At 39.4% G+C, this 14510-nt stretch overlaps 1 protein-coding gene across 1 annotated transcript; it reads right to left on the reverse strand.

Annotated features, from left to right (window-relative positions):
* Window positions 1–2594: 2594 nt before the first annotated feature.
* On the reverse strand, window positions 2595–5604 carry LOC122886748 (snaclec subunit B-like). Its single transcript, XM_044219303.1, has 3 exons — window positions 5356–5604; window positions 4667–4806; window positions 2595–3966 (listed from the first exon to the last, which is right to left on the reverse strand). Coding segments are annotated over exons 1-3 (483 nt in total). The 5' UTR covers window positions 5358–5604; the 3' UTR covers window positions 2595–3625.
* Window positions 5605–14510: the final 8906 nt, after the last annotated feature.

Here is a 14510-nt window from a genome sequence, read left to right on the forward strand (position 1 = left end):
TGCAGGGCTGCAACTATCGATTATTTTTATTATCAATTAATCTGCTTATTATTTTCTTAATTAGTTGATTCATTGTTTGGTCCATGAATTGTTAGAAAATAGTAAAAAGGGCCCATCACAACTTCCCAGAGCCTAAGGAATCATCTCCATATTGCCTGTTTTGTTCAACCAACAGCCAAAAACTCAACAATATTTAATTTACTAACATTAGCAATGTAGAAAAGATTCATATCTGAGGAGCTGGAAACTTTAGCTTGAAAAATGATTAACCGATTTTCAAAACTGTTTGCAATTCATTTTCTGCTCATTAACTAATTGATTAATCTACTAATCATTTCAGCTTTACAAGGTTGATTAAATCCTTTATTGAATAAGAATATAAGAAAACCCCCATGGTGAAGGGCAGGAAGTTAAAGTGGCTATAATCAATATTTTTCTAATAACAATGCATCAAACGATGATGTGAAAGCAATGTGACAATGTGAAAGGTGTCGCTCGTATTGATGAACCTACAGGGAACTATCACCTGAATCTGCAGCTCCTCTCGGCTTTATGGAGCTTTATAGTGAGTTTCAGCTCATTGTTTATCTGTCCGGCTCTCTCACCGCTCTCATAGCATCGTGTTCAACTGCAGCAGGCAGCTGTTTTCAGTTTTCAAAGCTCTAAAAATGCACACTGTACACTACCTGCTCAGCAGCAAACAGCAGACAGACACAGTTGGAGACCAGTCGGTGAACATAGTGGAGCATCTAGCAGCTGAAGAGCCAGATATTTCCCTCAGGAGACCAAAAAGAGACAAAAGAGAGAGAATATTGGACTTACATTCATCAGGTGACACAACTCCTAATGAACGATCATGTTGCTCTGAAACTGCTGCATGTGTAAATAATCAACTGTTTGCTACCAAGTTCACCATATCAACTTAAAACGTGATGATATGTCAATGTTGTGCTGTGTTATTGCAGGTTTAAGAATAAATAATTAGACTGTGTCGTTTGTCTGTTATTGGTAGATTCTGAGCCACTACTGCGGCTCTCTGGTACATAAGCGTTTAGTCTGAAGGAGTGTTGATAAGACTGCAGGAGAAAGTTATAACTAGTCTCGCATGACTTCTACTTATTTTGCTAGACACTGCGTGCAGGAACAACAACCAGATGGTGATGTTGTACGTACGTCTGTCCTCTGCCAGAACTGAACGCTTGCAGGCTTTGTTTTATTAAAACTAAGCAGGCGCTGACTCTTCTTCACCTAATGTGCATCTCTCATCTACTCTGAGCTGCTTTCCAAAAGCCCACTGATGGATTAGATTTCCTTTTAACAGCAGCTGCAGGTGCTGACTCTGTTTTATCAGACAGACTCGGCCTAAACCAACTGTGGCAGTAAAACAGCCTTTGTTTCCCATATTTACATCAGACGTGCTGCTGTTAATGAAGTAGCTGTCTGCAGAGCCAGCCTAATGTTTAAGCCAGATCTGATGAAATGTATCTTTCATAGCTTCACTTTAGCGAAGCAACAAAAGTTTTCCACAACTTCACAACTGCTTTAACTCCAACGGATACATTTCAATCACAAAGTTATTTTCCAACTTGTTCTTTTCTTTTCAGTTCACTTTTCCCCACTTTATTTTACTTTGATTCAGGCCACAATTACTAATGTGAAGCACACGGTATGTTCTGTCTAGAGACACTGAAAGGCAGTTATCAACTGATTTCTCACCATTCGTTTTACCGCTTTCATCTCCTTCCGACTTTATCACATAAACCAGATTGCAGAGGAAAAAAGGGAAAATGGAGGAGCGTGGACACCTTTTATCTAACCGTTCATCCCCGTTTTATCTAAATGCAGCTATACTGTACATGTAGAATCTTATTAAATCGCAAAGGGCATTCAAATCTGTTTTTCTAAAGACACAAGAAAGAACAGGAAAAAGCTGTGTTTAGAGTTGCATAGGATTGCCAAAGCTAAAAGTCAAGTCAGTTTATTATAGAGTACATTTAACATTTAACAAGTGTTGACAAAGAGGAAGAATAGGTTTTATTTAATTCGGGTTGATTACTGCAGTGACACCTCATGGGCAATCAAGCTGTGATGTATGAAAAAGATTTGACCTTTTAACTGCTTTTGCCAAGAAGCATGACCTGGGGATCCTATAGATCCTGTTACATGTTGAAAATATGCTCATTAAAATACCATTGAAATGAAGGTTATACTCTAAAACCCTTTACGCTAGTTTTCAACAAAATGTAGTTTGAATAGACGGCTAGACGTCTTTTCACCTTCCACCAAAATCACGAAAACATCTGAAAACATGGCCTTTGCTGTTATCAGCTGAGGCAAAATCTACAAGCCTCTGCTACGTGAAGTTAATTTCACTTTAATTGATCTCCATTAAATCTACATGTTTGCATTCCAAGACTACGACTGAAACCTTTTCTACGACATTCCAAGTGGCATGCATCGGAAATAGCATTAATTTACCATTTCTCATATCTACTTTAATTAGAGTATAATTTAATAGATAAATAGACACCATACAAATGTAATATAAAGCTTCAACACTTTATTCTTTAAGTCCTCAAAGAGAAATTGTTCCTTCAAAAGTGGTTACATACAAAATAAAACAACGCACATTCAAAAATATCAAACAGTTTGTTTGAATTCTGGGCAGATAGCCAATCATTGTTTAGAGTAATGTGGTGTCACCTGGCACCAGCCACTGCTTGGACTGAAGAGAATTAACTGTTCAAATACAATTCAAGTTCAACTTTTATTTAGACTTGATATTGGCATTCAAAAAACAAATACTATGAAAGTGTCCCCACCAAAAACGTTAACCCAAACATGAATATAAGCAGTACTTACCATATGTTTCCTATGCATTCAGAGGAGATTTACTTCTTAAGTAAATGCCATTCAAAAATACATATTGAAGGCTGCAAATGCAAGTGTTTTATATCAGCAAATGCATATGTGTATGTATATATATGTGGCCACATAAAATGTATTTAACATGAATGGCAATGCATTTTGTTTTCCATTTGTGTAAATTTGACATCTAAAACATTTCTGAATTTGTATATTTTTTCACATCAGAATTAATCAACAAAATATAGATAGCCCATTCAAAAGCCATGGATCCAGTTTCAAGAAGAGAATAAAAATGTTTTCCTAATGTTCTCACATCGATGATTAAATTATAAAACAGTGGAAGCAAAAGTCTTACAATATGCACTATAGCTGCACTACAATATGCTACTATATCAATGTGAATGAATTACAAATGAAGGATACATTGACACAACTTCAAACACATTACAAACATTTTACAAAGGTAGAGTGCATGCATGTCCTAAAATACGGAGTGAAACTAATTAAATCAACTGTCGCAGTTAACTAAAAAAGCAAGTAATATCTGTTTTGTTGTCAGCCATGTTTACGCTTCAGATGAGCGTGGAAACGCTCTCTGCTTCATTCCATCACTTTTATCTGGAAAGCTGCTGCACTGGCCCTGAACCCATCACGTACGACACATACGAGAGAGGTTGTCACAACACAACAATGCCACCACTGACACGCGTCCAAAGAAAAAAAAAAGGAGCTGAGAAAAACAAAACACTGATTTCTCTTACTTTGCACAGATGAAATTAAACTTGTCAGACTTGCTGAACCAGAGACGTCCGTCTTGTGTCTCCATGGCACCACTCATGTCACAGTCTTCTGTTATCTTCCCTGGAGTCCAGAGACTGAATTTTACTTGTTGATCATCGACCCAGGACCAGAACTCCAGGGTGCAGGTGTAGTGAAGGCCCAGCCACACAGAGGGAGTGTCGGCCTTCTTGGCCTCCGACTCAGCCCATGCTTGGGTTTCTTCATCAACGATGGAAGCCAGGTCCAGGTATTTGTCCCTGCAGTAGTACAGGGCATCTTCCCATGTTTTGTTCTTTGTGATCATCACAAAGGGTGACTCTAGAAAAAAACAAAACATCAGTGTGAAATGTTTCAAGTGAACTGAAACTAAATAAGTGAAAAGGGTTAGGGCAAACACACAACAAGGATTTTAAAACTGTGTGTAATCATCTACCAGAGGGTCCAAAAACCTAGAAGAGACAAATATATTTCCTCTGATAATGGCATCATCCTCATGATAAGGACGACAGAAAAACAGAAAGCTGCACCGCGTGTCATACCTGTTGTCCTGCAGCTGCGCATAAAAATGACCTCATGTGATGTCATTTATGAATTACAGCATTGCCTGTAAGTTTCCTTGTAGAATCACATGACACTTGTGGATTGAAATAATACACATTTCAAATTATTTTGTTATCCTCTTCTGTGGTGTGAAACTGGGGAGAATACATACACCAGAATGCACTTCATCATGGATCAAACCTTGAGCCCTGTGGCCATGACTTGTTGAAGAGTAATCCAGAACAATGAGAGCCTTTACCTCGATTAGCTTTAACAATTAGCCGACATACAGTATGTCAATTTAAATTCATCTGAGTATAGTTTTGTAAATCTGTGATCTATTAAAATATTTTAGTACGTTGGGTTTTTGCTTACTGTTGCTCATGATATCTGCTCTCGTATTAATACGCTTTTTGTCCACATTTAACTGTAAAGGGGATATTTCAGTTAAGTATGTGGATGAGAACATTTCTTGTACCTTTTATTGTTCCGTTGATCTTCACTTCGCCCAGAACTAAATGGCTACTTCCCGGTAAGAACACAGAGATGTAGCGCCCTGAAACGTCACATTTAAACCTATTCCATGTTTCTTGCGTGAAGGTTGTGATGTTTTGACACCTGGAAGAGAGAAAAAGATGAAGATACAGCAAGAGGGAGGGAAACAGAAAGGGCAGGAAGAGTGCTGTTTGTGGTTCTGTGGGATGACATCTCTGATTTGCTTGCTTTGGAGATGTGGAAGCTGTAAAAAGTAGCAAGTTCACTCAAGTTTCTATCCACACAATGACCAGGAACAGTTCCCACCCAGAGAGTAACCCCATAATCCTGTCAGTGTCTGGGGGGGCTATGAAGAAAACTAAGCACCAACCACACAGACTGTTCAAATAGATATACACAGCATATGGCACCAACACTAAGTACATTGTGTCAAGTTTCACCACATCCAGTATTTTTAGGGATTGATACTGTGACATCTTTTACTCTGTGAAATCGAGCCACAACGGTAAATATATTGTCATTGAAATTCAAGTCTATTATGACCAGAAACCCCTCTTCAAATTTATTTGTCAATTCTAATCCTTGAGGCCAATCATGGATACATTAAATATTGGACATGCCGAAGCCTGAAAATGAGAAATAAAGCAATTCAAAGTAACATGAAGGTATTACATGCTGTTGGCGAAGGCCGTTGTTCTCACGAGAGTTTCCAATGTAGATCTGAGCACCGCTTATATTAGTATTATGATGCTGTTTGTTGAAGATAGTGATACAAGAAATTTTGTAGGTAATTCTCCACCAGGCGTTTGACTCTTTCAAGGTGTGAGCACATTGTTCCGTTTTCCCATCAATAGCTCCTTCAGAAGAGTACGTCACACCTTCATCTATGAAGTCTGATGACGGGATGAGGGATGTTTTCCCTTTCAGTGTTCCAGTACTTTGTGTGTTGCAGAGAGCTGTAGATGAAAAAAGAAAAACAGAATAATTCACTTCAAAATATTGGCCTTTATTAGCATAGAAATACAATTAGACTTTTTTCGACATGACTTGAGAGAAATAAAACCGATGAGTCGTGGAAAAGGTTTACCGTTACGGTACATAGCTGAGACCACAGCCACTTCACAAAAGACTATCAGCACAGACGACACGCTAACTCAGGATTACAGAGCGCCGTGCATTTGCATCTAAAAGCTACAAACCACACATTTGAAGACAGCGAGGTGAAGATTCAAAGTAGAGAGAAGAGTTGGTTTGAACGGGGCGTCAAGGAAGCCATTTTTGTGAAAAAAGAAAACCCCTCTTTGAACAGAAATGGTGGTCTGAGATTCAATCTGCCCAAAGTCTATCAGAGTGTATTATCACCTTGGTCACGCCAATCACATGCTAATCAGGCACTTAACAGTGATGAGGGAGGTGCAGCCAGAAAACAATAGGCTTGATTACTGATTACTGGGCCATCATGGAAACAAAGTTTTAATCTGCTCTGCATCTCGTCCTGACTGCTTCACATTTATTCAACTTAAATTACTAATATTACAGTAACTTAGTTTCTTACATTCCTGTGTTTAAAATGTTTATTTAAAAGATAAATGCACCTACCAATCACAACAGAGTGGCACCATACCAATGTAATATAAAGCTTCCATACTTTATTATTTAGGTCTTCAAAAAGAAATTGTACCTCTAAAAGTAGGCGACATACAAAAAAACACACATTCAAAAATACTCGTCAAACAGTTTGCTCCAGTCTTTTCCCCAAATGAAAGTAGCTAGCACTGTCTCCAAAAGTCGGCAGATGACACCACCATGCATGCGTACACCTTAGTGCAGGGAGGGAACAATCACCTTAATTTAAGACATAAAACGTAGAGAAATCTTTGGCCAAATAATCACAAACTCACTGGGGGGGGGGTGCGCGCTTGTGTATTTTAAGTAAACAAAGTAACAAAAATTAATTAAAAACAAAAACTCTACTAAAAAGGGAGGGAGAACGAACAATATAAAGATTTACAAGATCAAATGAACTGTTTCGAGTCGACTCGAAAACAGAGAGTTAAAGTGGTTAGTCTTTGGTTGGAAGAGTAACCAGGTGTGTGTGGAGGGAAGCGCCGTGAAGCGAGGAGGATTCCCAATCACTCATCCCAACATGCACAAATTTAATTCCAGCAAGAAAAAGAACAACAAAAGCGCAGTTTCGTGGTTTTGACCCCACAGCAGCGATGAACCCTGTGGTGTGGAGGTCAGGTGTTTAATGAGTGTGTGTGGATGGACCCCATGGAAAGCAGCAGTGAGCAATGAGGTCCTCAGCTGATTTCAAATTCAAGCATTCGACTTTGGATTTACTTTGTTTACCCATATTTATAGCAGCCTGTATGCCATTTCTTAGCACCCATCTGCTTCACATTCATGCTGTTACACACCATCACACTAAGGAGCTGCCCAATTAAATTGCTGAGGACTCAAACGAACACCTGCCTGACTCACTAAAGTCAGAATAAAAGTCACCCTCTGCAGCAAGTTTTAACCTGTCAGCCAATGTTAGGGTTTCAGTCTGTGCCTGCCACTAACATTTATACGGCAAACAGGTAAGATTTTTACAGATCCATGGCGCAAAGTTAAGAAAATATGACCCCCAAAAAACTCCACATTATGGCAATGGATTGTTATGAAGCTAATTTATTACCAGTGTTGCCAACTTTGGAGGCTGATTGATCCTGACAAATCTTTTTAGGTACCAGGTCGTTGTCCAAACAACAAATATAGTGAGAAATGCCATTTCTGAACCCTTTTTTTCTAAATGTTTATTTATAAAGTGTATTACATTTTCTGGTGTTAGTGGAGGTATTTCAGGCAGGGCAGCCTGCCTCTGTTATAAAACCTGCATATTTTTTTTACAAGCAAGGTTTAGTGACTCCAACATCAAATAGACCATGCATAAATTGTTTAAGGTTATAGTGACTTACACTGACTGGCCACTTTATTACACCTGTACAATCCAATCCAACTGTTCTGCCATAAATAATCTAATTTTTTTGATGCTTATAATGTTCTGTTTTGGTTGACACTGTCATAGATATGTTAAATTAATTATATGTTTTAGCATTGAGGTCATAGTTAGTGGTGGTGTTGAACTGGACTGCATTATATTCAGAGGTGTTTCTAATATTCTGCCCCCTTATGTATGTAAATGGAAAGGACAAACACCTCAGTGCAACACCACCTTTAACTTTGACCTCAATAATAAACATATAATTGAATGTACACATATCCAATGTCAACCCAATCTTTTTGTCATCATTCACATTGCCAAAAATTCCAGTCACCCCACTGTTTTTAGTGGTCCAGTGCCTTACAAAATCATTACAAATCACCACTACAATAAAGATTTATTTGACTGTTTTCTGATCATCATTCTCTCTTGTCACCTGGCGCCTACATTACCCACAATGCAACGCAATCGCTGACAGTTCAATTGGAGATTCAAGTGTGTTACGCTAGTAGCAGCTAATGTAGCCTCGATCCACTTGTCTCGATCAGAGATGAGGAGTGGACTATAGATGTCTGGTAAGCTTCTTTCTAACGCCACACCCCCAAATTATTTTCATTTTTAAACTTTTAGTTTTCAGCCCGAACTGACACTGACTCAAGTGACATCACTTGAGGACATTTATCAGACTTCATACAGCTCCCTATGGAGACACAAAAGGCTTTATACAACTTTTTTCACACCAATACCTGTAAACGGATGACGTGTAACATTGGTGGAGTTCCCCTTTAAGGTTTAGGCACAAAAACAACTTGGTTAAGGTTACAGAGTGATTATAGTGATTATATTTTGGATTAATAAATACTTCATAAAGGTAAGGAAACCATCATGGTTATGGTAAAAAGAAATAAACAGGAAATGAAACTGCAGCATCCTGTGTCAAAGTCCGATGCTTTGGAGATCCATGCATCCAGCCGACAACGTCCATGTGTGGACTTTGAGACTTTATAACAGCATCAAACTACTTCTGCCTTTGCTCCTGACAGACAACAGTCATAATTCTCACGGCCACTACAGGTCCATGTCAGGTAAATGTAAACGTGTTGCGTTCAGGCATCTTCACAAATGATTGATACTCTCATTTTTTGTGGACAGAGTCTCCAGTGACCCAGTGTTTTAGATGTCTGGCTTTCAAAAACAAATTTTCCACCCTTTACACGATTATTAATCAGGGTCATTTGAGTCCAAACAGCAGCTCAATTTGTCACGACTGTACATGCTGGTTACAAAAACACCCTTATTTTTTATTGAAGTCAATTCAAATGCAAAGAGCTTTAAGGCAAAAGAGCTTTTGATTTTCAGCAAGTATGAAATTCAAAAAGAGGAAATGGTCAGACATATAACGCAGCTTGAAATCCTTTTGGTGGTCATGTTGCACCATGAGTCACAGTGATTCACAGAGCTGGACTGGTGCAATGACTTGCATAAAGTATACACCTGTAGGTGAACACATAGCTGCATAAACACATAGATACAGCAGAGACTATTGCAAAAGGAGGTCAGTATTTGTGCTGTGGCGATACTTCATCCTGTGGATTAACATATCAACAGCTTCACCTGCGGCTGCAACGTTAAGTGACATTGAGGAAATATTTGAGGAAGACATTTGTACTTGGGATCCTGCCTGCACAGCTGATACCTCCTCACAGCTCTTCGGTCAGCTTTAATTCAATCAATTCTGGTTATAGATTTTCCTTTTATCATGTTTCCCATGATAAAGAAATGACTGGAAGCAAAAAGGCTTCATTATTGTATGAACAGCAGTTTTGAGTGAGTTTAGATGTTCATAGAAACAGAAAAAGTCTTACATTTACCAACTAAGTATGTGTTGTTTCTGTTACAATGAAGTGATGATTTGTTCAGACAAATCTCTGGGAAACAAAGTGAAGCCTGGTTGGAGATATTCAGCAAGATGCCCGCTGGTTTGGCCTTGTTGTCAGACTCGGTGATTGAGAGAACAACAGTAGGACTTCTCCAAACACAGGAATTGTGCTACTTTGATCCGTGAGTAAGCTAATGTGACACAAGGCTGCGCACCAAACATTCCCACAGGAGTTCCAGCATTTGGCTTCGTGGCATCCCAGCATGGCCCTTTAATCAGCTCATCAGCAGAGCACACAAAGCGATGAGCTATAGGATGTTCACTGTACCCATTAATAGCAGAATTAGAACAAACTGTTCTTCAAAGCTTTTGCTCTATGGTGCATTTTGTTGCTCACTGTTTGCTGAAGTTTGTCACTCTTGTGTTATACTTCATTATGCATATACTTCATTATTGTAGAAAAGGTTTCAGTTGTAGTCATCTGGACACTGTTTTCAGAATCAAGTTTGGCTCCCATCCGGAAAATTGTGAAAATGGTCTGAGAACTCAGACATTTAAGCTTCTGTGTTGCTTAAACCCTGCCCTCAGGAGGAGTCTTCCTGAGTGTCTGCTGTTTACCCTGCCTAGTTTCACCTGAAACTGACCTTTGTTTCCATGATGGCCCAGTAATCAGGCCTATTGTTTTCTGGCTGCACGTCCCTCATCACTGTTAAGGGTCAAGCCAATCATATGACACTCAGGAAGACTCCTCCCTGAGGGCAGGGCTTAAGCAACACAGAGTAGCTTAAATTTCTGAGTTCTCAGACCATTTTTCACAATTGAGAATGACTTCCGGATGGGAGCCGAAACGTCTTGATTCTGAAAACAGTGTCCAGATGACTATGACTGAAACCTTTTCTACGATGGAACACTCCTGGACGAATGAGGGACTACACCGTCTTATACTTCATTATGTTTTGGCTGGTACAAGCACATGAGCATTTTAACACAACAATTCCCATAACAGCACTCCTGTGGGGATGTGGGAACGTCAGGAATGATAGAGATGTTATAACAGGCAAATACAGCAAAAATAAATTAGACAGTACTTACAAATGGATAATTCCAGTTCATTATAACTTCAGTCTTATTTTCATAGTTCTGGTGAAAACATTTTTTTTTTCATGCCTGGAAGTTTCGCAGTAAACTCTGCTGCTGACCTCCAATATGCAATAAATAGGAAACTTTAATTATGGCAGCTTTTTTTCAGTCCCATAGAGCTAACATAGCAGCAGGTCACCACCATCCTTGTATAACCTTCATACACTAAAAATAACTATTGTAGGAAAAATATAATCAGATTAATTTCATATAAAGCACTGCCTGATTAAAGAGCAAAGAAAAGTCAAATAAGCCTCAAACTAATACTGTGATCTTATAAGGATACAATCCCCATAATCATTCCCAATCATATTATGTTTAAATAGTTATTTTAATCCAGGTTACAATATCTGATGAGGACATTTATTGAGCACCGTTAAAAAAACTAAACTAAAAATACATTCCAGGTAAGAGATTATTTTAATATTAAAAGCTGCATCAGTTGTTTTTCCTGAAGCCTTTTAGATGCAGCTGTTTGTTTTGTTTGGCGCACAGAATATTTGATTGAAATCTGGGGGGGCTGGGATTGTCGTTGAGCTTTTGCCTGCAACCCAAAAAACGAAATCGATGAATGGAATTTAGTTTGTGGAGCTCACAGCACTGAAGAATGACATTTAAAAATTGAAAAGCAGCATCTTTCTCCAAAAAGAGTCCCTGATGCTGTTGATAATCCACAGAACACAGTGAAAAGTTTTCATAGGGTCGGTCTACGGTTCCATTTGAGCCATCACAAAGAAGGCTTCAGTCGTTGCCATTTAAAGTTCAGTCTGCCAGCTCACGTGGAATAGATTATTATGTAAATGTAGAATATGCACAGCATTAATGTTTGGACCTCGTTGAGCCCCACAATGTAAATCTCGAGCTCAGCTCAGCAGGGAGTGGGGGGCAACGATAGGGGGGAAGCTAGACTCAGAGCCTACAGGTGGAAGGGGTGGAGGTGCTTTTGAAATGCTCACAACAAGAGCTACATTTAGAGACAAATCATCAAAACATCCAGTAATCCAGTAATATGGTATAATGAGCTTATGAATATTCATACTTTTGATACTTTAGGTGCATTTTGAAGATAATACTCGTGTAGTTTAACTAAAAAATGTTTTGAATGCAGGACTTTTACCTGTAATGAAGTATTTTTACATGCTAGTTTAGCTAATTTTACTGGAGTTTAGGCTCTGAGTACTTCTTCAGACATTGATGGTGAGGCTTCGTGAGGTGGAGGAAACTGATCCAGCAGCCTGCAGCACAAAGAACATTTCACTCTCTGGACATTGTAGCCACAAAGCGTACAGATGGTCAGATGTCACATGTTTGATGCTCTGCTCTGATAAAACCTGAGTGTTCTCCTGTCGCTCCATCAGAGGCTCTTATCTGCACAGCAGCAAACCAAACATGAAGCACTGAAACACGAGGCAGATAGAGCTAATCTGGGCCATTAATACTCAGTATGAAGGATGAAGACTTCCCTCTAAAATTCCCGCCTGAAATAAACTCATTTCAGTCATTTAGTGTTGTTTTATCACTGATTGTGTTTATCTGCTGACAACAAAGTCTAAGCTGTGCACAATAATGTCTTTGCTATTTTCTCCCTGCATGTTCCTGTGTGAACAAATTGTTTTGATGTGGTTGTCTGTAAATGGGTGACAAGGCCAGTTGAATTTTAACGGGTGACAGAGAACATTTAATGACTAATTTATCCCTCGCTGATTCATGATGTTTGTTCTATCCTGTTTCCTGTATGTGCACTTATGTCATCTATCTGCTGCTCCGGAAAGCACTTGGTGATAACCCTTTTTGTTAAGTACCACTGATAAATGTGTCATGGTACAGCTGTACCACTGTCTCTGGCTGTTTGTCCCCTGTTGGTTCCCCTCCTGTGTGTGTCTGTGTATGTGTGTGCTGGTGAACCTCCACTCAGAACCTGACACACCTGCTACTCATCTGCTGCTACTCACCTGTTCTCCATCCACCAATCAAGACCATGCAGTATATCTACCCGGCCGTTAAGTCTAGTGGTACAACATCTTGGTTTTTACTTTGTGTTATAGAAAGTTTTTCCTGCATGTTACCCGAATCATTGATTTAATCCTCTGGCTCCTTGTGTTGAGGTTCACCCCTCAAACCGACGCCTGCCTCCGATCTACTCACCGGTTCTCCAGAAACTTCTCATCACAGATTCACCTCTGCTCCACATCAGCCAGCTGTCCTCGTCCAGTCTAGCTGGTCACGGAGCTTCCCTCCACACACCTGGTTACTCTTTTCAGCTTGTTCATACAATAAACCGAAACTAACCACTTCAACCCTCTCTGTTTTCGAGTTGTGATTTTGGGTCCAGAATCTGTGTACCACAACAAAATGACTTTGTCTATCACAGGAAATACAAAAATTATGTTTGCAGCTGTAAATTAGAAATAAAAATGGAGCCACCCAGAGTCAAAAAGATGAACAGGACTTCTAATCAGTGAAAATGTGTTGGCATGCAAGGTATACATGAGGAAAAATTCGTATTACTTGTCAGCTAAATTTAAATTGTGTCAGTGAATTGTGAAACACAAAAGGCACTTTCATGAACTTTATAGGGCACGTCTTTCCACAGAGAACATAATTTTTTGAGAGCTTCCTGCCAGGAGATACTAATTTGCTGTCAGGCAGCTCTGAGGGACCGTCCATAATCGGAGAAAAAAGATTCTTTCATGTGTGACAGCGACAGTGAGTGGTGATGTTATCCTCAGGACATCAGCCAGGCTTGTGTGTGTGTGTGTGTGTCATCTGAAGACATCTTGACTCTAACACAGACTGACAAAAAAATCCAGCAGGCCTCACTGCTGTTACAACATGGATTTCACATGTAGCACTAAAATCCAGATAGTTGATTTTCTATTTAGTGTTTGAAGCAATTTCTTTAATCCATTGTCTGACATACCATTGTACACAAACCCCTTAATATAGTCCTTTACGCAGATCACTCCACCAATAGCTAAAGGAATAGTTTGAAATACAGAGCTAGAGGTGATCTGCTTAGCTTAGCATTAAGACTGGAAGCAGGGGGAAACAGCTAGCCAGGAGCTGTGTCCGAAGTCACTCCCTCAATTTATTTACTATATACAGGGTGCAAACTACAGGGGATCAGGGGGGAGCTTGGCTCCCCTTAAAGACATGAGCTCCCCTGAAAACACGATTTGTGAAATTTCGGGGGGGTCTCTAAAATATTGACAATATGCCGTTTTTGCCATGCATTTCTATTTTCATGTATCTCCATAATGATGGATCATGTAGAAAATTAGGCTGTTGATGTATGATTTATGCACGAGGGTGATTAATCACTAATTAACTCTAATAAAGATACCGGCATGCTATTCTTGTCATCACCATCTAAGAGTGGCGTCACAATATCATAAACTTCACTCACTTTAAATCAGAAAATAAAACAGGCCTCTGTGGTCGCTTCTGTTTTAAGGTAAGGGCTATTCCCAGTTACCTGTATTATTCACTGTTAGCACTGATGGGTGATTAGTGTTGATGAGGACTGGATCCCTTGTAGGCAGCCTGGACTATTTTTTTGTTGCTCATGCATGTGTGTGTTGTTAGTTTGTTGATACGTGACCCTCACATTTGATGTCTTAATTGTACTGAGAAATGATTGTGCTCCTCTGTATGTGATGGGTAATTTTAACTGTTGTTTATGGTCCATCACTCTGCAGAGGATTCTGTGCCCTGCTATAGTTGGCCGTATTGTATCATACATGATTTTGATACCCGTGTGGAAGTTTGATGTGGTTGATTACTAAATATCAGATGACACAAAGCAAGTAGGCCTACATG

This window comes from Siniperca chuatsi, linkage group LG13, assembly GCF_020085105.1.
Source record: "Siniperca chuatsi isolate FFG_IHB_CAS linkage group LG13, ASM2008510v1, whole genome shotgun sequence".
Taxonomy (NCBI): domain Eukaryota; kingdom Metazoa; phylum Chordata; class Actinopteri; order Centrarchiformes; family Sinipercidae; genus Siniperca; species Siniperca chuatsi.